Source organism: Xenia sp. Carnegie-2017, unplaced genomic scaffold (genome assembly GCF_021976095.1).
Source record: "Xenia sp. Carnegie-2017 unplaced genomic scaffold, XeniaSp_v1 HiC_scaffold_23, whole genome shotgun sequence".
Lineage (NCBI taxonomy): Eukaryota > Metazoa > Cnidaria > Anthozoa > Malacalcyonacea > Xeniidae > Xenia > Xenia sp. Carnegie-2017.
This window is the reverse complement of record NW_025813486.1, coordinates 20,321,143-20,348,581: the sequence shown is the minus strand read 5'-3', so window position 1 is coordinate 20,348,581 and position 27,439 is coordinate 20,321,143. Positions and strand designations below refer to the sequence as shown.

The 27,439-nt window shown below is 36.9% G+C and overlaps 2 protein-coding genes and 1 long non-coding RNA gene across 3 annotated transcripts; all 3 read right to left on the bottom strand.

The window, feature by feature from the left end:
• Positions 1-221: 221 nt before the first annotated feature.
• LOC124449622 (DNA excision repair protein ERCC-6-like) lies at positions 222-23,017 on the bottom strand. Its single transcript, XM_047000560.1, has 19 exons — positions 22,395-23,017; positions 21,037-21,088; positions 20,548-20,617; positions 19,603-20,197; positions 18,196-18,348; positions 16,562-16,714; positions 15,815-15,950; positions 15,040-15,210; positions 14,621-14,797; positions 12,248-12,364; positions 8,695-8,790; positions 8,237-8,557; positions 7,751-7,861; positions 6,318-6,532; positions 3,089-4,410; positions 2,452-2,577; positions 1,044-1,254; positions 912-954; positions 222-836 (listed from the first exon to the last, which is right to left on the bottom strand). Exons 1-19 carry the CDS (start codon positions 22,679-22,681, stop codon positions 447-449), a joined length of 4,746 nt encoding a protein of 1,581 aa, XP_046856516.1. The 5' UTR covers positions 22,682-23,017; the 3' UTR covers positions 222-446.
• On the bottom strand, positions 16,041-16,469 carry LOC124449628. Its single transcript, XR_006949461.1, has 3 exons — positions 16,447-16,469; positions 16,278-16,301; positions 16,041-16,069 (listed from the first exon to the last, which is right to left on the bottom strand). It is a non-coding gene; the product is annotated as an uncharacterized LOC124449628 (long non-coding RNA).
• An 83-nt stretch (positions 23,018-23,100) lies between the features above and the next one.
• On the bottom strand, positions 23,101-27,381 carry LOC124449626 (ER lumen protein-retaining receptor 2-like). The gene is made up of 4 exons (XM_047000567.1): positions 27,194-27,381; positions 24,964-25,223; positions 24,026-24,278; positions 23,101-23,520 (listed from the first exon to the last, which is right to left on the bottom strand). The coding sequence occupies exons 1-4, from the start codon at positions 27,282-27,284 to the stop codon at positions 23,486-23,488; spliced, it is 639 nt and encodes a 212-aa protein (XP_046856523.1). The 5' UTR covers positions 27,285-27,381; the 3' UTR covers positions 23,101-23,485.
• Between the last annotated feature and the right edge of the window lie 58 nt (positions 27,382-27,439).

Here is a 27,439-nt window from a genome sequence, read left to right as displayed (position 1 = left end):
TCAACACGTTGAGAGCGTTTAAACACATCGTTAAACATCACACAACAAGAGCAAGACAATGTTGAGTTGTTCATCGCGTTTGCACGTAGCTTAAGCGTCATGTCAAGTTCATAAAATATTAATGATTTACAAGTACTTTAATTCGCACTATTTTCCCCCTTTATGCTCACGGTCACAACGCACACATTTGTTTTCTTTCAATTGAATTAGAAGGCGAACAATTGTTCTTATACTTTATAATTTAACATTTGGAAGATCATTACTGTGTTGAATGAAAACATCACATAGTAAATGAAAGTTCTATTAACATTGCCATATAACTAGCAAAAAACCTAAATATAAAAGTTAGCTTGAGCCCGCAGGTCAACCATAAAGTACTTATATGTATAGCACTAATATGTAACTTAGTACAACTCAAAATATAACTATTATTAACAAGTATAACTTCAAGAAAACTCTGATTTCAACATCCACAATCCCTCTCCGGACATTGATCGATTAAAATTACAAATACTTCTAAGCAGCTGTCGAAATATTGCACTGTCTTCAGCGGAAAGTCTACTAGAAAATTCAGCAAGAATTTCCTGTGTGGTTGCGCGACCTGGGCACGAGCAACCACTAGCAATAAAGTTTCGCAATTCCATCATTGTTTCGAAGTATTTTTGTTCGCCAGACTGCATGTCTCCAGCTACATTGGAGCCTCCGATCGAATTGCGGGCTCTCATTCGTGCAAGTAGCTGCGTGGAAGACATAGGTAACCCGAGACCAGAATTGGACGATTCTATTCCATTATTATGCTCGAATGACTTCCCACTAAATGGCACACTTGATCCATTCTGAAAGCAGATTCAAAATATGACGTCATTCGCTTGTGTACACGACGCATGCGCGTTGCTTTCTTTAATACAAACCTCACACTTTGTTTCCACGTTAGATGTGGGACCAAATAAACGTCTAAATAAGAAAAGTGATTTTGAAACTCTCCATAAACGAAAGAAAGATACCCCCCGGAAAAAGTGGCTTTGTTCGACAAAGGAACATACCTCCCCCGTGGTACAAGGGGCGAACCCACGATACCAGATCGTCCCGTCCACGTGGGCAAACCACTGTTTCTCAATTGTTGACACTGTTCACGTGACCGTTTGAGAGCCTCGGTCGCCTCGGCTGCGACACGCTTCGCCTCGTTTTCGATCAAGATATGGTCAGCCCTTCCCGAGTTTACAATCGTGTCATGCTGAAGGGCGCTATGAACACCTGAATGCAGGTATGATGAACCATGGATGAGATGGATAAAATAATAAACCAGTATATACAATTTTTTAAGAAATAAACGATGTTTACTGTGTTTGAACAGGCTCAGGGGGGGATTACACAGTTGGCTAAGTAGGCGCCTACTGGCCCGGGCTTTCGAGAGGCTCGTTGTATCTAGACGTTATTAGAATTTGGACGTTTTTGCCATTCCGGACTAGCTAAATGAGCTTAACTTAAATCATTTATGCTGATGAAAACCCATACTGGCGACTGAATGCAGAAGGAAAATGGCTTTCGTACTATCTACTGTTCAAATTCGCAATGCTCAGACCAAGTCAATGATTTTCGAAATTTTGCTTGAACTTTAAAATGAACTTTACCCCGTGAAGTTACCAACAGGAAATGCAAAAGCAGAGGAAACTGAACTTAGTGGGAGGAATGGATATTGCTTAAAGGCCCAAAACTTTGTTTCAACCTACAGGCCCCGAAATTAGTAATCAGTCACTGCACAGGCTTATGCAAACCGAGGAGACTTTTGGTAGAAATCGATAGCAGATCAGTGCAAGACCGAAGGTCGAGGGTTGCACATGCTCGGGAGTTCTCAAAAGTCTCCGAGGTGTACATTAGCCTGTGTAAACACAGTAAACATCTCTTATTTCTTTTATAAAATGACAATAATGCGAAACAGACAAATTTAAAAGAAACGCTTTAATTTTCCCCTAACACGCATTTATGATTTATTTGCAAATTCTCATTGATTGATTGATTATTTTGATTGGTTGAGCTCAGATCGGTTTTTTGTGTCAGAGCCATTTTGTGTTTATTTTATAAATACTATTACATCATTATGAATTTTGAGGAGGTGTTCGTCGCCTTGGCTAGAATCACATAAAAACACCCTCAAACGAGCCGCTGGAATAAAATCGAAACTAGACTGACTGACATCTTGTAAACACTAGAGCACCACTCTCTCCCCGCCCCCCGCACACACAAAATCATCCTATATCCTTTCCTGCAAGTATATACCACATTGGTTATCACCCGAAATTCAAATGTCAGTAGAAAGAATGAAAGTTATTGCTTTGCTACAAAAACATAAAATATTTTGAAGCCCCTGAAACATTGCTAAAAAATTTATTTTGCAAAGAACTAAAAACGCAAGATTTCATTTTACGTTTATACTGATGGAAAAATCCAAACCTGATTTCTTAAATAGCTTTCTTAATATGTAATCATCATCTGAATTGTTTTCGACATTTTCCAGGCTTTTCTTATCCTCGTAAAGCTCAGAATGACTCAACTGACTAATACGTACACCTTCGATTTCTATAAAACAACGAAGTATTATGGAGGTGAATATACATTGAATTTATCGCAAATAAAAACATTTTTAATAAAAACCTACAACAAGCTATTGTCTGGGTTGTCTACAGTTTACATGAAAGTGAAGTTATTTTACTTCACGCTCTAAGCATAGCAATAGTGCACATGTTTGCAACAATTTGCACTAAAAACTATAAAATTTAAATTTCTGCAATAAGTTTTAGCGATATTAACTGACCAGAATTTTTTTAGCAAATATTTCATTTGAATGAATAAAAGTAAAAAATTACAAACGACAGTTAGCACAAAGACTTTAGAGACCGGGCAAGGCCAGCAATTCACGTTCAATCAATGACTCAATAAGTCACTCAGTAAGTCAATGAATGAATGAATGAATGAATGATTGAATGAATGAATGAATGAATGAATGAATGAATGAATGATTGAATGAATGAATGAATGAATGAATGAATGAATGAATGAATCAACGAAAGCTTTATTAAATTAAACAAACCGTTTCGTTTTCGCTTTTTTCGTTTCTTTCGCTTCTCTAAGCTTTTCCCGCCTTTTCCTTTTCTTGTTTCATTTTTATCTATTTTTACATCTTTCACAACAAAATCATTTGACATCCGTAGCTTTTCTGCACAGTCCTTATCAGTACTGCAAGAATTCCGAGAAATATTGGGCCGAGAATTGGGCGAAGAAACACGATCTCTTTCCAAGGTTGAGCAACCTGAATTTGGATTAGTATGTAGCCGAGCATTGGGCGAAGAAACACGATCTCCTTCCAAGGTTGAGCAACCTGAATTTGGATCAGTATGTAGCCGAGCATTGGGCGACGAAACACGATCTCCTTTCAAGGTTGAGCAACTTGAATTTGGATCAGTATGTAGCCGAGCATTGGGCGAAGAAACACGATCTCCTTTCAAGGTTGAGCAACCTGAATTTGGATCAGTATGTAGCCGAGCATTCGGCGAAGAAACACGATCTCCTTCCAAGGTTGAGCAACCTGAATTTGGATCAGTATGTAGCCGAGCATTGGGCAAAGAAACACGATCTCCTTCCAAAGTTGAGCAACCTGAATTTGGATCAGTATGTAGCCGAGCATTGGGCGAAGAAACACGATCTCTTTCCAAGGTTGAGCAACCTGAATTTGGATCAGTATGTAGCCGAGCATTCGGCGAAGAAACACGATCTCCTTCCAAGGTTGAGCAACCTGAATTTGGATCAGTATGTAGCCGAGCATTAGGCGAAAAAATACGATCTTCTTCCAAGGTTGAGCAACCTGAATTTGGATCAGTATGTAGCCGAGCATTGGGCGAAAAAATACGATCTTCTTCCGAAGTCGAGCAATTGCGTGAATTGTCGGACAGTTTCATTGTATTTTCTTCAAAAACGTTCCTGCTATCAGTTATTTGCTTTTTTAATTCTTCTTCTTTTAAAGAATTTTCTGTCACTTCATTTGGATCGAGTACAGACTTTCCTTTTTCACACGAAACATCCTTTTCATTTAGTTCATCATCGCATTTTTCATTCTGTTTCTGCATTATCCGATTCGGAAATTGTGTTCTGAGAATTTCTTGGGTTCGTTCCTGGATGCTTTTTGAAGTTTTTCTTTCTCGAGTACTCTTGTGCTTCCATTTGTTCAATTTCGACTTCCTAGGAACAGGCACTTCGCAACCAAGACCCGCAAATATGGCGGCTGTTTCTGTGCCTGTTTTTTTGTTGTCAGATGTGTCCAAAGTAAATAATTCAAAAAGATCATTGGATTTGAAGAAACGTCTCTGTTTTGGATCTTTCAGGACGCGATTCGTTAGGAACTGCTTGAAAATTTGCCTAGGATTCAAACATATAAAAAAGCTCAATAACATCTTCAGACACGCGCGATTCGTTATGAACTGCTTGAAAATTTGCCTAGGATTCAAACATATAAAAAAGCTCAATAACATCTTCTTGAAAATAGCCATACAGTGGCTTAGGTAACCTGGCAGCCTCATTGAATTAAAATACATGGAACACTACCCGTAATACAAAACTCTAATGATTTTTTGAAGCCGTAATTTTACCCTAGACACGCGAGATTTAACCCCAGACACGCATGTGTAGTCAATCAATTATTACTCCGCGAGAGAATCTCAAAACACTACACACGCGTGTCTGGGGTAAAATCTCGCGAGTCTGATGTAAGATTTGCCTTCAGTTATTTGCTTCAGATAGCGTTCCATGTATTTTAGTTCAATGGGCAGCCTACACAACACTGAACTGAATATAACTGGAGTGATATTTTGTAACTTGAAGCCCCAAGCCATTGATTAATTAGTTATTATAGTTATTATAGAACTCGATGCCACAAGCCGGCAACTTAACTAGTTCCAGTCTTTTTACGCACGGCCGAAACATAGATGAATATATGGACATGCGTGACTACATGCATATTTAATTAAAGGAAGCCATCCAGTTGTATATTTAGTTCAATGCTACACGTTAATCCCGTATAGATAAACTTCGAATCAGTATGAACTGTCCAACGTCCGAATGTTGTATTGCCATTTTTTCGTGTTAGACCAATATACTATGCAATAAAATCCTCAACTGCTTCGTGGTGCAAATGAAACAATCTGTGCAATATAATGTAAACTGCTTCGTGGTGCAAATGAAACAATCTGTGCAATATAATGTAAACTGCTTTGTGGTGAAAATGAAACAATCTGTGCAATATAATGTAAACTGCTTCGTGGTGCAAATGAAACAATCTGTGCAATATAATGTAAACTGCTTTGTGGTGAAAATGAAACAATCTGTGCAATATAATGTAAACTGCTTCGTGGTGAAAATGAAACAATCTGTGCAATATAATGTAAACTGCTTTGTGGTGAAAATGAAACAATCTGTGCATTATAATGTAAACTGCTTTGTGGTGAAAATGAAACAATCTGAGCAATATAATGTAAACTGCTTCGTGGTGCAAATGAAACAATCTGTGCAATATAATGTAAACTGCTTCGTGGTGCAAATGAAACAATCTGTGCAATATAATGTAAACTGCTTCGTGGTGCAAATGAAACAATCTGTGCAATATAATGTAAACTGCTTCGTGGTGCAAATGAAACAATCTGTGCAATATAATGTAAACTGCTTCGTGGTGCAAATGAAACAATCTGTGCAATATAATGTAAACTGCTTTGTGGTGAAAATGAAACAATCTGTGCAATATAATGTAAACTGCTTCGTGGTGAAAATGAAACAATCTGTGCAATATAATGTAAACTGCTTCGTGGTGAAAATGAAACAATCTGTGCATTATAATGTAAACTGCTTCGTGGTGCAAATGAAACAATCTGTGCATTATAATGTAAACTGCTTCGTGGTGAAAATGAAACAATCTGTGCAATAAAATGTAAACTGCTTCGTGGTGCAAATGAAACAATCTGTGCAATATAATGTAAACTGCTTCGTGGTGAAAATGAAACAATCTATGCAATATAATGTAAACTGCTTCGTGGTGCAAATGAAACAATCTGTGCAATATAATGTAAACTGCTTCGTGGTGCAAATGAAACAATCTGTGCAATATAATGTAAACTGCTTCGTGGTGCAAATGAAACAATCTGTGCAATATAATGTAAACTGCTTCGTGGTGAAAATGAAACAATCTGGAATCGAAAATCTAACGAACAATCATTTGTGCAACCAGCCCCAGAGCTTTAGTAATCAACCAAGATGGCTGTTTTAATGTTTTTCACCTGTGGTAAATCTTCTCTTCAATAGTTCCCGTGGTCAACAAACGGTAAATCGTGACGTCTTTTTTCTGTCCCACGCGCCACGCGCGTTCCCTCGCTTGCATATCCGTTCCAGGATTCCAGTCGGGATCGTAAATGATGACACGATTAGCACCAACTAAATTCACGCCCAGTCCACCAACACGAGTTGTGAGAAGGAAAACAAATATTGAATCATCCTAAGAATGGAGCATTTTGAAGGGAGTTGAGCAACACACATCACGGTTCTATAGATATAAAGCCCGACATATATAGACTGACAGACACACGATGAACAACACACATCACGGTTCTATAGATATAAAGCCCGACATATATAGACTGACAGACACACGATGAACAACACACATCACGGTTCTATAGATATAAAGCCCGACATATATAGACAGACAGACACACGAACAGAAAATGAAAGTGTCCCACACTACATAAAACTGGTAGACATTAAAACTAACAAACACAAAGACTCTGATTCTGACAGATGCTATGACTGCAAAACAGACAGACAGACACCAACATTGACAGACAGACACCAACACTGACAGACAGACACCAGCACTGACAGACAGACACCAACACTGACAGACAGACACCAACACTGACAGACAGACACCAACACTGACAGACAGACACCAACACTGAGACAGACACCAGCACTGACAGACAGACACCAGCACTGACAGACAAACACCAACACTGAGACAGACACCAGCACTGACAGACAGACACCAGCACTGACAGACAGACACCAACACTGACAGACAGACACCAACACTGACAGACAGGCACCAACACTGACAGACAGACACCAGCACTGACAGACAGACACCAGCACTGACAGACAGACACCAGCACTGACAGACAGACACCAACACTGACAGACAGACACCAACACGGACAGACACCAACACAGACAGACACCAACACTGACAGACAGACACCAACACGGACAGACACCAACACAGACAGACACCAACACTGACAGACAGACACCAACACGGACAGACACCAACACAGACAGACACCAACACTGACAGACAGACACCAACACGGACAGACAGACACCAACACGGACAGACAGACACCAACACTGACAGACAGACACCAACACTGACAGACAGACACCAACACTGACAGACAGACACCAACACTGACAAACAGACACCAACACTGACAGACAGACACCAACACTGACAGACAGACACCAACACTGACAGACAGACACCAACACTGACAAACACCAAACAATAAAAAACACTAACATTGACAAACACAGGCTGGTTCAGAATAAAACGAACAAACACAGGCTAACATGCCTAACATATAAACAATGATAAACAAAAAACAATGCAATAAACCTAACATATAAACAATGATAAACAAAAAAAGGCCTGAACCTTGTTGAATTTTTCAACCAACGGTTGTCGAGAAGAAATTGAAGTAGTGCCATCCATTTTACAATAATTGTAACCTTCAGATTTCACAAATATTTCAAAGATTTTCAACATCTACAAAACAGAAGTGCTTTAGTTCGACATGACCCAGTTATATACAGTGAGCTGTGACATACACTAGAACGGTTAGTCAGGGGGGTGGAATATTAAAACCAGGGTTTGGTGGCGATGAATGTCACCCCAAGTAGCAAAGGAAATAGCGAACAAAAACATAATAAAATGCTGCTTTTAGTTGTCTTTGCAAGCTAATGTCTCAGCAAGTTAATGTCTTTGAGTTTAAGTTAAATATATTCACTGAAATACGGTGCAAAATCGCAAGTATCCTCAAGTCTTTCCAGTACACACATCTAACCGAGGAACGTTTATATGGAGTTGTTGTTCAAGTTGATTCTACAATTCACTAGTTGAACGGCATCATCGAATTCACACCTGACGAGTTTGCGTGAAAAGCAATACTTTATGACTTTGCTTCTTCCATAGTTTCAACAAAGACTGTACAACTATGAGTTTTCCAGATCGTTTCCAGTCCCCATAACCGAGGTCAATTCCCTCCGAATTATCAGAAGCACTGTTATGCTTGGTCCCAGACCGTTTACAGTCTCCATAGCCGTCGTCATTTCCCTCTGTATAATTAGAAACATTAGTCTGCTTGGCCTCGCAATCTTTTCGCAGTTTCCATATTGAACCAGCCTCGCTCGTTAGGTCTGGATGATTGCAAATCTTTCTAAGCATGATTAAACCGGGAAAAACCTGTGGAAAATTCGCCCATTAAATGGACAAAAGCATCTTAGATAAATACAAGATGGTTTAGCCTGTTCAGTTCAATAACTTCATCACTTACACAAATGATGTTGTTGTAAGACGAGACGTACAAGTGTTAAGTGTACCTTCATATTTCCCGAAAGAATTGAACTGACGTCTCTTGATGAAAGGTATTCCTTGTACAGATCTATCTGTTCCTCAGTCAAACGACAAAATAAGACCTGAAGCAAAATTTAGAAAATTCAAGTATGACATTAAAACAGACAAAAGCTAAAAATGAAAAACACTAAAACTGACAGACATTAAGACAGACAGACACTAAAACTGACAGACATTAAGACAGACAGACAATAACACTGACAGACATTAAGACAGACAGACACTAAAACTGACAGACATTAAGACAGACAGACAATAAAACTGACAGACATTAAGACTGACAGACACTAAAACTGACAGACATTAAGACTGACAGACACTAAAACTGACAGACATTAAGACAGACAGACACTAAAACTGACAGACATTAAGACAGACAGACAATAACACTGACAGACATTAAGACTGACAGACACTAAAACTGACAGACATTAAGACTGACAGACACTAAAACTGACAGACATTAAGACAGACAGACACTAAAACTGACAGACGTTAAGACAGACAGACACTAAAACTGACAGACATTAAGACTGACAGACAATAACACTGACAGACATTAAGACAGACAGACACTAAAACTGACAGACATTAAGACAGACAGACAATAAAACTGACAGACATTAAGACTGACAGACACTAAAACTGACAGACACTAAAACTGACAGACATTAAGACAGACAGACATTAAAACTGACAGACATTAAGACAGACAGACAATAACACTGACAGACATTAAGACAGACAGACACTAAGACAGACAGACATTAAGACAGACAGACACTAAAACTGACAGACATTAAGACAGACAGACAATAACACTGACAGACATTAAGACAGACAGACACTAAAACTGACAGACATTAAGACAGACAGACAATAAAACTGACAGACATTAAGACTGACAGACACTAAAACTGACAGACATTAAGACTGACAGACACTAAAACTGACAGACATTAAGACAGACAGACACTAAAACTGACAGACATTAAGACAGACAGACAATAACACTGACAGACATTAAGACTGACAGACACTAAAACTGACAGACATTAAGACTGACAGACACTAAAACTGACAGACATTAAGACAGACAGACACTAAAACTGACAGACATTAAGACAGACAGACACTAAAACTGACAGACATTAAGACTGACAGACAATAACACTGACAGACATTAAGACAGACAGACACTAAAACTGACAGACATTAAGACAGACAGACAATAAAACTGACAGACATTAAGACTGACAGACACTAAAACTGACAGACACTAAAACTGACAGACATTAAGACAGACAGACATTAAAACTGACAGACATTAAGACAGACAGACAATAACACTGACAGACATTAAGACAGACAGACACTAAAACTGACAGACATTAAGACAGACAGACACTAAAACTGACAGACATTAAGACTGACAGACACTAAAACTGACAGACATTAAGACTGACAGACACTAAAACTGACAGACATTAAGACTGACAGACACTAAAACTGACAGACATTAAGACAGACAGACACTAAAACTGACAGACATTAAGACAGACAGACACTAAAACTGACAGACATTAAGACAGACAGACAATAACACTGACAGACATTAAGACAGACAGACAATAACACTGACAGACATTAAGACAGACAGACAATAACACTGACAGACATTAAGACAGACAGACAATAACACTGACAGACATTAAGACAGACAGACAATAACACTGACAGACATTAAGACAGACAGACAATAACACTGACAGACATTAAGACAGACAGACAATAACACTGACAGACATTAAGACTGACAGACACTAAAACTGACAGACATTAAGACTGACAGACACTAAAACTGACAGACATTAAGACAGACAGACACTAAAACTGACAGACATTAAGACAGACAGACACTAAAACTGACAGACATTAAGACAGACAGACACTAAAACTGACAGTCATTAAGACAGACAGACAATAACACTGACAGACATTAAGACAGACAGACAATAACACTGACAGACATTAAGACAGACAGACAATAACACTGACAGACATTTAGACAGACAGACAATAACACTGACAGACATTAAGACAGACAGACAATAACACTGACAGACATTAAGACAGACAGACAATAACACTGACAGACATTAAGACAGACAGACAATAACACTGACAGACATTAAGACTGACAGACACTAAAACTGACAGACATTAAGACTGACAGACACTAAAACTGACAGACATTAAGACAGGCAGACACTAAAACTGACAGACATTAAGACTGACAGACACTAAAACTGACAGACATTAAGACTGACAGACACTAAAACTGACAGACATTAAGACTGACAGACACTAAAACTGACAGACATTAAGACAGACAGACACTAAAACTGACAGACATTAAGACAGACAGACACTAAAACTGACAGACATTAAGACTGACAGACACTAAAACTGACAGACATTAAGACAGACAGACACTAAAACTGACAGACATTAAGACTGACAGACACTAAAACTGACAGACATTAAGACTGACAGACACTAAAACTGACAGACATTAAGACAGACAGACACTAAAACTGACAGACATTAAGACTGACAGACACTAAAACTGACAGACATTAAGACAGACAGACACTAAAACTGACAGACATTAAGACTGACAGACACTAAAACTGACAGACATTAAGACTGACAGACACTAAAACTGACAGACATTAAGACTGACAGACACTAAAACAGACATTAAGACAGACAGACACTAAAACTGACAGACATTAAGACAGACAGACAATAACACTGACAGACATTAAGACAGACAGACAATAACACTGACAGACATTAAGACAGACAGACAATAACACTGACAGACATTAAGACAGACAGACAATAACACTGACAGACATTAAGACAGACAGACAATAACACTGACAGACATTAAGACAGACAGACAATAACACTGACAGACATTAAGACAGACAGACAATAACACTGACAGACATTAAGACAGACAGACAATAACACTGACAGACATTAAGACAGACAGACAATAACACTGACAGACATTAAGACAAACAGACAATAACACTGACAGACATTAAGACAGACAGACAATAACACTGACAGACAATCAGACTAACAAACACTTAGACAGGCAAACACAATAGAAATGACATAAAACTGACAGATACTAAAATTGATAAGCACTATCACTAACAGACACTTGAACTGACATGCACTAACACTGACAGACACAAATGGCGGATCTAAGGTAAGACAAAATAAAGCACTGATGAAATTATATTCTTTAGAAATTCAAAACAAATAGTGTTTTTCTGAAAGTACTTTGAATGTAAAATTAAGGAGCTATAAGGACTGACGCTGGATCCGCTACTGACAGATACGCTAAGACTAACAGACACGAAGACTGACAAACTGATGGACTGACAAACTGATGGACTGACTGTTCATGCTAAGCACATGTAACTCAACCATACCGACCTGCTCATTTTTGTTCGGTAAATCCAATTTCATTTTCACATCTTTTTTCATTCTCCTTAGAAGATACGGGTTTATCGTGTCCCTCAGAATGCATGCGCATTTGTATGCTGTTTGTACCTGAAAAAAAGTTCAAGATCTGTGTCAAATTTGACCGCGATAACACTGGTTTTCGTTTTGGGAACGAAAAGATGGGGTTTGATTCAATTTAGATAAATCCCGTATTTTTTTAATTGATGTCCTTTTTGAAAACAATTTATTCAAAGTTACACAGTTTTCCTCAATGAAAAGTTAGCGCTATACGTCATAATGACGTCATTGCATAATTTTACTGTATCACATTATGTATTAGTTATAGCGAAGAATAGGAAATGAACAGAAGGCCAACTTAGTGTCGAAGCCTTTGAAGTCAGTGTATTCGCGCATGTCTCATTGCGCATGCTAGAAATTCGACGGCCGCCATTACTCTGGCAAGTACTGGCTAAGGAATTTGTATATAATTGTATTGTGTGAGAACATTAATTTTCACATTGTGGAGGTTTACTTTTGAAGTCTGCGTTCTAATTATCACAACTACAATGTAAATACTGCCAATTTGTCTTCCAAAGCGCGATTTTCTTACACAAATATTCCATTGTACTGTATAATTTATAGTAGTTGGCAACCGCAGTACTTGCCAGAGTAATGGCGGATCTGACGTGAGCGCATAAAAAATCTGGGACACATTGCACCCCTGAGTTGGCCTTCTGTTTATTTCCTATTCTGTGGTAACCAGTCCATTTCGGGATACACTAACATGGACGATATACATATAAAAAAACGAAAAACAAAGTTCGCTCAGCTTCTGTTCACACGAACAGGCTTTTACTAGGCACAGGGTTTATTCAAAAATACTCTGTGCGGCAGTTGATTAAAAACTCGCCAAGGCAGTGGTACATATTTTACCACGTAAAAATGAACAATTTGCGGCAGTTGATTAAAAACTCGCCAAGGCAGTGGTACATATTTTACCACGTAAAAATGAACAATTTGCGGCAGTTGATTAAAAACTCGCCAAGGCAGTGGTACATATTTTACCACGTAAAAATAAACAATTTGCGACAGTTGATTAAAACTCGCCAAGGCAGTGGTACATATTTTACCACGTAAAAATAAACAATTTGCGACAGTTGATTAAAAACTCGCCAAGGCAGTGGCACATATTTTACCACGTAAAAATAAACAATTTGCGACAGTTGATTAAAACTCGCCAAGGCAGTGGCACATATTTTACCACGTAAAAATAAACAATTTGCGACAGTTGATTAAAAACTCGCCAAGGCAGTGGTACATATTTTACCACGTAAAAATGAACAATTTGCGGCAGTTGATTAAAAACTCGCCAAGGCAGTGGCACATATTTTACCACGTAAAAATGAACAATGTGCGGCAGTTGATTAAAAACTCGCCAAGGTAGTGGTACATATTTTACCACGTAAAAATGAACAATTTGCGGCAGTTGATTAAAACTCGCCAAGGCAGTGGCACATATTTTACCACGTAAAAATGAACAATTTGCGGCAGTTGATCAAAAACTCGCCAAGGCAGTGGTACATATTTTACCACGTAAAAATGAACAATGTGCGGCAGTTGATTAAAAACTCGCCAAGGCAGTGGTACATATTTTACCACGTAAAAATGAACAATTTGCGGCAGTTGATCAAAAACTCGCCAAGGCAGTGGTACATATTTTACCACGTAAAAATGAACAATGTGCGGCAGTTGATTAAAAACTCGCCAAGGCAGTGGTAAATATTTTACCACGTAAAAATGAACAATTTGCGGCAGTTGATTAAAAACTCGCCAAGGCAGTGGCACATATTTTACCACGTAAAAATGAACAATTTGCGGCAGTTGATTAAAACTCGCCAAGGCAGTGGTACATATTTTACCACGTAAAAATGAACAATGTGCGGCAGTTGATTAAAAACTCGCCAAGGCAGTGGCACATATTTTACCACGAAAAAATGAACAATTTGCGGCAGTTGATTAAAACTCGCCAAGGCAGTGGTACATATTTTACCACGTAAAAATGAACAATTTGCGGCAGTTGATTAAAAACTCGCCAAGGCAGTGGTACATATTTTACCACGTAAAAATGAACAATTTGCGGCAGTTGATTAAAAACTCGCCAAGGCAGTGGTACATATTTTACCACGTAAAAATGAACAATTTGCGGCAGTTGATTAAAAACTCGCCAAGGCAGTGGTACATATTTTACCATGTAAAAATAAACAACACAATGTCAAATAATTTATCAATGTGGACATGAATGGTGTAGCCAGGCCGAGTTTTTACGCCTTAAAATTGAGCTAACTACTCCATTGCTTGGCATACCTGAACAGAGGAAGCATTTGAATATCCTCCCATTGTTATTGGTACGGAAAATTCTTGCATAAACACAGGTAATGTTCCCAGTTTTCCAGGATAAACGAAGTCAAACAATGACCATAATTCACGAAGATTATTTTGCATCGGTGAGCCAGACAACACAAGACGGTGTGGCGTTCGAAACTGAAAGAATACGAATAAAAATATGTATTTATACATATTCACGAAGCATATAAGCAACAAAATAAGATGTACATCTTTTGACATGAAAAATTTCTGCGTTCACCCATTTCTTCCGAATATTTGCCCATTTCCGTCAATGTTTAACCATTCCCTTAAATGCTCCTCAACTTCCCCAAATGTTCATCTATTTTCACCGAATGTTCACGAATTCCCCCCAATTGTCATAACACTTAATAATCAACCTGTTTACAGATCAGTGTAACCTCAGCATCCGGGTTCCGTATAATATGACCTTCATCTAAGATGACGTAATCCCAACGTGATTGCAGTAAAGAGTCTTGATTTAACCTTACACCAGAGTATGTTGTAAGTAACACGCCAGGTTCGTTACGAACTTTAGTAATTAGAGTTTCCTAAAAAATAACAAGTCTTTAATATAGAATTTTGAATTTGTCAAGTGTACACAGTCTATACAATTTTTGCACAAATATCCATTACCGCCTTTACAAGTCACTATCCCGCCCCTCATTAACCACCTTTACTAGTCACTATCCCTCTCATCAACCACTTTACCAGTCACTATCCCCCTCATCAATCTTTATTGTCACTATCCCCTTCCTCAACCACCTTTACTAGTCACTATCCTCCTCATTAACCACTTTACCAGACACTATCCCTCTCATCAACCACTTTACCAGTCACTATCCCCCTCATCAATCTTTATTGTCACTATCCCCTTCCTCAACCACCTTTACTAGTCACTATCCTCCTCATCAACCACTTTACCAGACACTATCCCTCTCATCAACCACTTTACTAGTCCCTATCCCCTCATCAACCACCTTTACTAGTCACTATCCCTCTCATCAACCACTTTACTAGTCACTATCCTCCTCATCAACCACCTTTACTAGTCACTATCCCCCTCATTAACCACTTTACCAGTCACTATCCCTCTCATTAATCACCTTTACTAGTCGTAAAGTCATAGAATGCACATAATAACGCTATACGTACCTTTGATCCATTATGTGATCCAGTGTTGTGAAGAACAGCAACCCGAAATTCTGGCCACCATTTATGAAATTCCCTCACCCATTGAAACAAAACTGTGGCAGGACAGATAATGAGAACAGGACCAAGACAATTCTGTCTGTTGAAGAAAACAATAACGGAAATTAGTAAATGTGCTTACATTTTGCCTATCTTTTTGTCAACATTTTTATTTATCTTTATCTTTGAGTCTATCTTTATGTCTACCTTTAAGTCTATCTCGATGTCTACCTGTGTTTCTCTTTGTGTCCATCCTTATGTCTATCTTTATGTCTGACTTTATGTCTACTTTTATATCTACTTTAATGTCTACTTTAATGTCGACCTTTATGCTTACCTTTATGTCTACTCTTGTGTCTACCTTTATATGTTAATCTTTGTGTCTATCTTCATGTCTACCCTTACGTATGTCTAACTTTATGTCTACCTTCGTGTCTACCTCTGTGTATATCTTTATGTCTGTTTTGTCTATTTTTATGTCTACCTTTGTGGACAACAAACTCTATGTCTACCCTTATGTCTACCCTTATGTCTACCTTCATGTCTACCTTTATGTCTACCTTCATGTCTACCTTTATGTCTACCTCTATGTCTACCTTTATGTCTAACTTTATGTCTACCATCATGTCTACCTTTATGTCTACCTTTATGGACATCAAACTTCATGTCTAATGCATTGTTAACACGGTAGGATAACTGCTTATAACATACTTGGATGATTGCCGTCCTATTTTGCTATATTTCAGACCAGCTAGGAATGATATGACTTGAATGGTCTTTCCCAATCCCATTTCATCCCCAACTATCCCACCAGCTTGCTGAGTATGAAGTTCCCAAAGCCATTTAACACCAGTTTTTTGGTACCTGAATACACGACAAATAAAGTCGCGAATTTGCATCTCTCCTTATAATTTCAATCTGTATTTGTGTTCTCAAACTCCGTAAATTTTACCAACAGAAATTATAAAGCCAAAACTCTTTTTCTTGAAATGACATTATGTATTAGTTATAGAGCAGAATAGGAAATGAACAGAAGGTCAACTTAGTGTCGGAGCCTTTGAAGTCAGTGCCCTTGCGCATGTCTCATTGCGCATGCTAGAAATTCGACGGCCGCCATTACTTTGGAATGGTACTGGTTAAGGAATTTGTATATAATTGTATTGTGTGAGAACATTAATTTTCACATTGTAAAGGTTTACTTTTGAAATCTGCGTTTTAATTATCACAACTTCAAAATACAATGTAAATACTGGCAATTTGTCTTTCAAAGCGCGATTTTCTTACACAAATATTCCATTGTACTGTATAATTTATAGTAGTTAGCAACCGCAGTACTTGCCAGAGTAATGGCGGATCTGACGTAAGCGCATGAAAAATCTGGGACACATTGTACCCCTGAGTTGGCCTTCTGTTCATTTCCTATATTGTGATTATAGTGCAGTTAGGAAAAAATTATAGAGCTGTGACATAAGTAAAAGTCCTTCACAAACGGACTTAGCTTTTGAACAATCAAAAATTACACCATACTATGATTACTACAGTGTGTACAAAAAAAGTGTACGAAACTTTAAGCTATCGTGCATTTGATTAAAGATGGGCGCAATAGCGGTATTCTTAGTCGTTCTAGGTATTTTCGTGTCATGTGTTAGTTTAAACAACATACCGCAACACTGTTTTCAACAGCGGTACTGTGTGAGACAAATCGATAAATAAAAAATGAATTGTACGTTCATAGCTGATCATGTGGAAACAACGCTCGTTAAGACAGCAAACTTTCTTGAAATTGCCTATGGTTATTGGGTGTAAACTTTACAAGTGATATTGTGTTTTACACTCGTATTTTTGTACAGCAAAAGAGTAAAACTCTTCCTCTTTTTAATGAAATTGTTTTTCATTTCATAAGAATCAGAAATGATCGGGTACTTTTCAAATAACAATTAGAAGTCGAAATTGCATTTTTCCAAGGTTGGCAAATGAGTGCAGTTGATCAGATTTCACTGTCATTTCAAACTAAAGCTAGGAAACAGCGCGTTTTCTTTTGTGTTGAATGGTTGTTGTAAAGATGGGAAAATGCAGTTTCGACTTGTAATTTTTATTTGAGGAGTGCTCAATCATTTCTGATGCGAAACAAATCGTGGTTAACAATGATATGAAATGATAAAGAGCTCTATTCTTTTTCTTTATAAAAATATTAGCGTAAAATACAATATCGAATGTACGATAGCATATTAAAGTACGATAAACTTTTTATACACTGTATAGCCATTTCTTGTGCACATTTGCTTTACAAACACCCACAGTTGCTTTGACGTAGACAATGATAAGAAAAACTGTTGAATAAAAACCTGAAAAGTTTCTTCCAAATTACTGCAGGCATTTTGAAACCACCCTCAAACTCTTCGTCCACGATTTTCTCGTTCTCAAAGTCGTCTTCTTCACCTGTTTGACCTTCGTAAAAAATGCCTTTTTCCCGAAGTGATTTTTTTAACTTGAACTCCCTTGAAAAATAGTAAGTTTCAAAGCAGTCCTACAATCGTGTATCATAGGCATAAGCCATCCAGATTGAAAGCATTTACGTATGTTGATATTTGAGATTTATAGTGTGAATTTTATTGAGAAATTCGGCTTGATCTATTATCTTCAGTATTTACATGGTGTCAAAAAAAGAAGACTTTTAAGGCCCGTTTACACGATTCAATTCGTGGGTTCCGATTGTTTCGGTCGTGACTTTTGTTTGTTTGTTGAGACAGTCAGATTATTTTGTCGGCAGGATATTTTAGGAGATAAAATTATAGTCTTGGGAGCAATCATTTGTGCAATCCGGAACATTTATCGATATACTTTGCGTATTTTTGTTCTTGTTTTCAAGTCTTTTTCAAATCTAATTTTTCGCGCAAAATCAATTCTTGTCGGATGAAAATAGAGCAAGTTCTATTTCCATGCGATTTTTCAGACTGGAGGATACGACTGTCGAATGCTGACTTTATATGTGCGTTTGACGATCGGTTTTTTAGCATCGGAAAAAATCGCATCGTGTGAATGGGCTTTTATATATTGACGTATTGTAATGTTTTCAATATCTATCACATATAATTGTTACAAGCACAAAAGCTTTTCAGTTCCTTGAAATAACTTCTAAAATGTAAAACATGCACAGTAATGTACAAGTGGGATAAGCACATTGAACTAAAATACGTGGAACGCCATCTGAAGCAAATAATTGAAGGTTACACCCAGGCACGCGTGTGAAAATACAACGTGTGATTGGGTGTAATCTTGCGTGTCTGGATGTAAGATTAGGGCCTCAAAAAATTATCAGCCTTTTCTATGACAGGTAGCGTTCCATGTATTTTAGTTTAATCGATAAGCATAGGGATTGTGGGCTCATGTAAATGGTGCTGAGCAGTGTGCGAATTAGTTCAGAAAAAACGATGTGCAATTTTTTTGACAAAAGTGTTTATTTATAGGCATAATCAAATAGATATTACGTTAATTATTATATAGTGCTAATTGCTAAATTAATATTTTCAAACGTGAACAAATTCATATGATTTACGACAGTGTTTTTCTTTAAAACCGCTGATTTTTGCACATGGTTTGAAAAAGTGATGTGCAATTGTTTTCATTTTAGCTAAAACGATGTGCAAATTGCACATTGCGCACCGTTAATTCGCACACTGGTGCTGACGGTGGGCTCATGTAAACAGCCGCTGAGCCACAAAACCAACCACTATAACAAAAAATTAACATACCTTATTCTCCTTTCATATATCCTATCATCTCCATCATCTCTTGTAGGTTGCATCATTTTCTTCGTGCCTTTCTCAACTTTCTCTTTCCCATTTCGTCTTCTTTTCTTTTCGTCGATGTATCCATTATCCAAACATTCGTCCTCATCAAACAGCATAACTTCATCTTCATCATCATTGAAACTTGATATAAGTTCTTCATTCGTCGGTACGTAATCGCAATCACTGTCCGCACCACCACTTAAGTTCATATCACCCACATCCTTGTTTGCCATTTCATAGTATGATGTAGTTTTGACGCTACAGGAGTCTTTCACATGTTCAACACTGCTATCATTACTAGTCCTGCTCGATATCATAGAACCCTTATGACGTGTTAGTGACGTAACATTAGGGATGATGTCATCATCGGCACTCTTGGTATTGACTGCCATGGCTGTGTAGTTGCCAAGACTACCAAACGGCGTCATTTCACCGAGGCGCACAAGCTTTTCAGTTTCCGTTTCCAACTGACCATCAAGACGAAGAATTGAGTTCACGTGATGTTCACAATCAATTTCTCTGGATGTTGTTGGAACATCTTCATCATCAACATGTTCTGAAACAATTTAAAATGCAATATACTGTAAGTTAACACAGTAAATGGTTTGAACACGGGAGTATCGTTAGATGTTTGTGGATGTAGATCGTCCAGGATAGTAGAGTCCTGAGAAGGACTGTTTTTGTTGTTGTTGACTGACGTTTCGACAACCTTAGCTGTAGTCATCTTCACAGTCAAAGGTTGTCGCTAAGGTTGTCGAAACGTCAGTCAACATCAACAACAACAGTCCTTCTCAGGACTCTCCTAACGTCCAAAAAAAAGTTAAAATGGCATAAACTCTTGAAAGCTTCCAAAATATTCTGAATGTTAATGAAATTGATGGCGTTGAAATAGCAAGAATAGAAAACCTTTTGATTGTGCAAGCAATCTTTGTTCAATTTCATTCTTTCTTCTGGTTAATTCGTCAACTTTAGCTATCTGAAAAAATTCTTCACTAAATAATCATATTCATACTGTATTTCTAATAATATTTGAAATAATTGTGACTTTGTATCAATATGATCATGACATTGTTCATTTTGTGAATATCTCTGACAATATACCTTTATAATTGTGACATTGTTAACATAATTTATGTAATTATGACATTGCTGACAATATATCTTTATAATTACGGCATTTTTAACATAATTCATGTAATTGTGACATTGCTGACAATATATCTTTATAATTGTGATATTGTTACGACAATTTATGTAATTGTGACATTGCTGACAAAATATCTATAATTGTGACATTGTTACCATAATTTATAAAAATACACATCTTTAACATTATGCAAAGTATTTTCTACATAACTGTGACATCACTAAGCTTTACAATAAAACATACTATACCATCAATTCTTTCACATGTTGCTTGGCACAAGCAATCTTTCCATGAATATTACTAAAAGAACACAAATGATTAGCTCAAGTGGCTATCTATCTTATTCCGGCAGATACAACCGGATAAAATTTAAAAATAATTGAAATCTTACTGAAAGTGGATTATTACCACAGTGTATAAGTAATATTGTAACTGAGCCATTACATACTGTTTCAGTCATATTGGAATAATCAGATAGCTTTTAAGCTATCATAGCCTAGCAATTAACAATTCCAACATGAATAATACAGTCTGCAGTTATTTGGTGACTTTTTGATAATTTTTGCTATTTGCTCAAACTATATGATCCTGATTAGTTTATGTAAACATCTTTACTATCTAAGAACTGTTTTAAGAAGAGCAAGTACCATGGTGAATGGTAAAAAATAGTAACGTAATAGTTCTTAAAAGAACTGTTTAAAACCAGAACACTAACCAAATAATTCAAAAAGAACTGCTTTGTAAGCCAAAAGACACTATGTATTTCAGCAGACTTCTCATCAGATGTCAATGTCTGCTTAATGTAAAGTTTAAAATCATGCGATATTTATACTGTTAGGAAAAAGTTAACATCATCTCTCGATAAATGTTTGTAAATGTAGATCGTCCAGGTTGGTATAGCCCTGAGAAGGACTGTTTTTGTTGTTGTTGACTGACGTTTGGAAATGTCATTTGACTCTGAAGATGACTACTGCTAAGGTTGTCGAAACGTCAGTCAACAACAACAAAAACAGTCCTTCTCAGGACTATACCAACCTGGACGATCTACATTTACAAAAATGTAACGATACTCCCGGATTCAAACCATTTACTTTATCATCTCCCAAGATAGACAAACATATCATGTAGGTGTTCCCAATAGCGTAGCAAGTATGCAGATTTGCTCCTGCTATATATGTAAAGTCTAAAGGATTCCTGCGATTCATTACGTTAAAAATCTATTGTTCCCACAATCAGTGAACACAAGAGTATTTACATAGCACGAGTAAACAGTTGTGCTGGCTACACTATTGTGTATTCCTTCTTTTACTGTTGTGATAATTCAATAAAAATATCAGCTTATCGATGTTGAAGTATCACAATCTCAGAAGTACCCATAATATGAATCCAGATCCAAACAAATCCTATACGTGGCGTTTACTAGAGAGCTCAAGGGTGGTCAAGCAAATAACTTCGTGATACAATTTCGTGTCATATTCTCCCAAACACTTTAACATTTTACATAACATTGTGTCTTTGATGGGGGCTCAACAGACAACAGAGGAAATGTACATGGGAGAATCTGAGCCACCCTTATTAATTACTCTTCTGCCTGCATTGTTCCTACCTAAGTTCATCTTCAATTTCCTTCAAATCTTTAATCAACCTCTCCTTTTTCAAGGCTTCTTCCCGCTTCGAAATAGCCTCATCAACTTGCTGTAAAACTGCTTCTTCGAACACATCTTGATCAAAGATGTTCACTTCTAAACCACTCAAATCGTCGGGACGGTCTTGCAACGAAACTTCGTTAATCCTACTGGAATCGATAGAAATTCCAAAACTTTTCACAACTTTTGGCACGCAATGCGATGCATCTGTGTCCATCACATCATTTGAACGAGTGTCTTCGAGCATTTTTCTAGTTTTGGCTTCATCTATTATAACCTGTCGTTCATTTTAAACATACTTTTTTATAATCTTTTCATTTTCCGGCCATTTTGAGAACTATTGTTTACTAGTGAAGCGTTCAGTGTCATTACATCGTCTCCAAAAAGGTAAAATACAAATTACTGGTACAACACAAGTTCAGAAAAACAAAATTTTGCGGCTTCTGATTGATGTCTCTGCCGAAGAAGTTAAATTGCACATGCGCAAGTCCAGCATAACGGATTATCAGGTTAACTTAATCCGCGGATTATCCTCATCTCATAGTTTATCTCTGGTATCCCTTGTTGTAAAAAGATTGAACTGACGGAAAATTGAGATTTGAGAAACTGGAGACTAAGAAAACCTTGAATTTTGAAACCTTTTTTACAGAAAAAAAAACACACACATGAACAACTAACTGTTGATCTTAAAAAGAAATGTACAGCTTGCAAATTTTTTACAAGAATAAGCTCAGCCGAACAAAAATACACTACTTCTAAATTTCACCAACATTTTTCTGGTTGTACTTGACCACCAAAGTGATTAGAAAGACACGAAAGACAAAGAAATGCAAAAATGACATATAAAAGCTTTCTCATACATGTTGCATGTGCTTAACAATCCCAAATTGACATTTACTTGAAGCAAAAAACAAGTTCTACGACAGAAAATAAAACCTGGGGGAGCAATAATTGGCATTTGTTTCACATATTACTCATGCCATCAACGTTTTGTATTCATCTTAAATGTCTTTTGATTATCTTCTAATAAACTTTGTTTTCTCACAGTTCTTTACGCAGGTAATTTCAAAGATTTTCCTTTCAAAACTAAAAAAAAAAGAGAAGGTCAAAATTACTTGAAATCAATGCAATCCTTGAAGGAATAAAACATAGAACACGTCAACCAATTAAGTAAAAACAATTGCGCTTTATATTTGGTGAAACACACCTTCAAAAATATATACGAAACATATGTTTAAAGATTAGTAATCCGGGCATTATATTGCTTAAAAATAAAAGTTTCTCCCGATTTGATAAATAATTTTATTGAGCTTTCGACTCGTTGCTTTGAGCCTTCATCAGAATGAAGAAAATATCTCTTTACACTTGCCAGATAATTTCCTCATTCTGATGAAGGCTCAAAGAAACCAGTCGAAAGCTCAATAAAATTATTAATAAAATCCAGAGAAACTTTTATTTTTAAACAATACTAAACATAGTATAAAATTGACAGAATTAAACAATTTGAAACATGTCTGATATTACAAGGCAACATCTACAAAGTAGCAATCAAAATCTAACCTAACCGCCAAACACCAAAATAAGAAGCTACCTTTGGTAATATAAAGATAAAAGAAATCACAATAAAGGATCGTCTGCACACAACCAGCAACCACAGCAATGAGATCATAAAATCCTTCGGTGGCATAGCGGAGGATCCAGTTCGCAAGGTACAGGGCTCGATATGAACCAAGAGCAAAGAGATAATGACTGGTGATGGTCTCAGCTTCCCCTGTCTTTGAAATCATGAAAAGTTGTGGGAGAATGGCCAAAGATTCCAAGTAAATGGAAAATGTCCACAAAACCTATAAAAAGTCAACAGAAAATAATATAAAATTTGCTTTGAAATCATAAAAAGTTGAGGAAGAATGGCAAAAGATTATAAGCAAATTCAAAATCTCCACAAAACCTAAGCAAAGTCAAGAGAAAATAATGAAAATGTTCTCAACTTCATAATTTAACAAAAAGTATAATGTACAGGTATTCTTGCTAACAAAACAACATCAAATGTTCCGTTGATATTTTATGCTTTTATTTGATTTCCGATTTTGTTCATACCTAGGTAAATGTACTGACTTGGATTAAAGATTCTAGAATCCCACTTAGGATCCTAACAGGATCTTATCTAGGATCCTGCATAGTTTTAAAATTTATCTTATCCAGTTAGTATGTATCCATCTTGGAGATTTCACCCAGTAGTGTGGGATGGGGGCAATATACACACGTGCACATTATGATTGGCTGAAAACAACTGATTTCAAAAGGTGTTTAATATGGCAAAACTTGAATGAAAAATTTTGGCCCACCCAGTAATTGGGCTGGCAAAAGCATTGATTTTTCCATGATATCAATAATACACTGGGGAAAGAAATGAAACAGAAATCGTAAAAGATGGTCAGACTTTCTTGGAGTATAAATTTGACATTTTTGACGATATAATGCTTTAATTAAAATCACCCACTCAAGCTTCTTCTAGTAAAAAAAAATTACCTCAACAACTGTCAATGAATGGTTGACAAGAACAGCCAGACCTGCCACAGGGACAATAATGAACTCCACTCGGAATGAGTCATGATTCGAATCATAAGTCGCTTTAAACTTGAAAAAAATCAAGTAAACGGTGGCGTATGAGCACACGATGAATATGCACTTCATCACAGAGTTATATAAAGATATGAATGTCATAAAAAGATCCAGGTATCGTGTTGTAAACACCAAAGCAAAAAGAAATTGACTTTTGCCTGAGATCCCTGAAAAAAATACAAATGAAGAGTGTTTATTTTAAGAATTATACAAAATCAATTGATAAATTTTGTGATAAAGATTTCATGAAAAGCCTCAGATATTTCTCATGACAAATAAAATGAATTTCTCATATCAAGATTGCAATATAGGTGCCAGGAAGGGTTAGGGAAAGAGGAAGTAGTTAGTTGCTTCCTAAAATATTTTCATGATTACATTGCTCACTAATAAAATGGACTTAAGGATGAGCAGGTTTGCTACAAGGATGGATATATTCCTACAAAGATAGCTAAATTGCTAAAATGATGGATATATTGCCACAAGGATGGACATGCTGCTACAAGGATAGATATGTTGCTACAAGGATGGATATATTTCCACAAGAATGGATATATATTGCCACAAGGATGGACATGTTACTACAAGGATGGATATGTTGCTACAAGTATGGAAATGTTGCTACAAGTATGGAAATGTTGCTACAAGTATGGAAATGTTGCTACAAGGATGGAAATGTTGCTAAAAGGATGGAAATGTTGCTACAAAGATGGACATGCTGCTACAAGGATAGATATGTTGCTACAAGGATGGATATATTTCTACAAGAATGGATATATATTGCCACAAGGATGGACATGTTGCTACAAGTATGGAAATGTTGCTACAAGCATGGAAATGTTGCTACAAGGATGGAAATGTTGCTAAAAGGATGGAAATGTTGCTACAAGGATGGACAAATTGCTAGAAGGATTGACATATTGTTATAAAGATGGACATATTGCTAATGCTGCAAGGATAGACATATTCCCAGAAGCCAGACTGGGACCTCCGTAATGCACACAACTCCCATGTGCAATATTAATTTCACAAGTGCACTTTTAGAGTTACATGTGAGTTTCACATAATACCTTTCTATTTTTCCTTTGCTTAGTGTGCTGATTTCGGCTTATTTGTGCACATAGGATTATCAAGCACTAGATGCACAAAAACACTGCCACCTAATCCACAGTGAGTAGTGTTTATTTAAATACAACTAAGATGATACACCTACTTCTAAGAAAATGGCATCTACTGAAAGTGGCACTTAGAAAATAATTAGTGCATGTTAACTGTTGGTCACATGCACAAATGGTTGAAACGAAATGCCACGTGCAGTCAACAAAGTTTTCATTCTGGGATAGAATGCTTGATGTCTTAAAATAGATAAATAAATTGATACTGTTACAAGGATGGATACATTGCTACAAGGATGGATACATTGCTACAAGGATGGATATATTGTTACAAGGATGGATATATTGCTACAAGGATGGATACATTGCTACAAGGATGGATATGTTTTCATTCTGGGACAGAATGCTTGACGTCTTAAAATAGATAAATAAATTGATATTGTTACAAGGATGGATATTTTGCTACAAGGATGGATATATTGTTGCAAGGATGGATATATTGCTACAAAGATGGATATAATGCAACAAGGATGGACAATATTACCAATGTTTGCATTCTTATAACAATGCTCCTCTATGTCGACTAAATTCGTTACCAGGGCAATGAAATTATGAAAAACCACGGCCACATTTCCACGTGTCAACAAAAAATAGTTAAACAACAATAATCAATAGTTCAAAAAACGAAAAGATTGACCGCTGAGGTTGATCAAAAATTGAAAAACACGATCGATACTTTCCGACTGATACTTTGGAGAGAAAATCAAAACAGTTTTTGAGTGGTTTTAAGTATCGTTACGGCAGTCAAAGACAGGTTTTAAAATGTACACATCGAGCTGTCACTATCAATATATACTTAGGAATTTGTTTTGAAAAGCCATATTTGACAACACAACGAAATAAGAAAATGAAGAAGTTAAAAAAGATCAAAAGAGCGGACTGAAAATGTTCAACAATAAATCATAATCGTACACGATCAATCATCCATAGAGCATCTTTCAAAACGAGTATAGCAAAGAACCTACCAGCACAGGAGCGTGTTTTCCATATTTTCCAGAGAAGTAAAAGTATAGCAAGAAGATGGGACAAGTCTCCAACGAGCCGAAATATATTCATTTTACGAACAAGTCAACCGAGAAATAGCTAAAATTAAATGAACAATAATTAGTCTCTCAAGGTCCTTTTCTTCTCCGTTCGCCACGTCGGCACTATGCGACCGCGCAACTGCAATCGGAAAGTGGTCGTCATATAATCGGAATACCGAACCTGAG

What these genes read in the sequence shown, in the direction of transcription:
- LOC124449622 (XM_047000560.1), bottom strand. Translation starts at nt 22,681, where the DNA reads ATGCTCGAAGACACTCGTTCAAATGATGTGATGGACACAGATGCATCG. An exon ending in ATTTGGAAGAAACTTTTCAG is followed by an intron (nt 16,715 to 18,195) that starts GTTTTTATTCAA and finishes TCGTGTATTCAG; the next exon opens with GTACCAAAAAACTGGTGTTA. An exon ending in AAAGCTATTTAAGAAATCAG is followed by an intron (nt 1,255 to 2,451) that starts GTTTGGATTTTT and finishes ACCTGCATTCAG; the next exon opens with GTGTTCATAGCGCCCTTCAG.
- LOC124449626 (XM_047000567.1), bottom strand. Translation starts at nt 27,284, where the DNA reads ATGAATATATTTCGGCTCGTTGGAGACTTGTCCCATCTTCTTGCTATA. An exon ending in GAAAACACGCTCCTGTGCTG is followed by an intron (nt 25,224 to 27,193) that starts GTAGGTTCTTTG and finishes TATTTTTTTCAG; the next exon opens with GGATCTCAGGCAAAAGTCAA. An exon ending in ATTCATTGACAGTTGTTGAG is followed by an intron (nt 24,279 to 24,963) that starts GTAATTTTTTTT and finishes GACTTTTTATAG; the next exon opens with GTTTTGTGGACATTTTCCAT.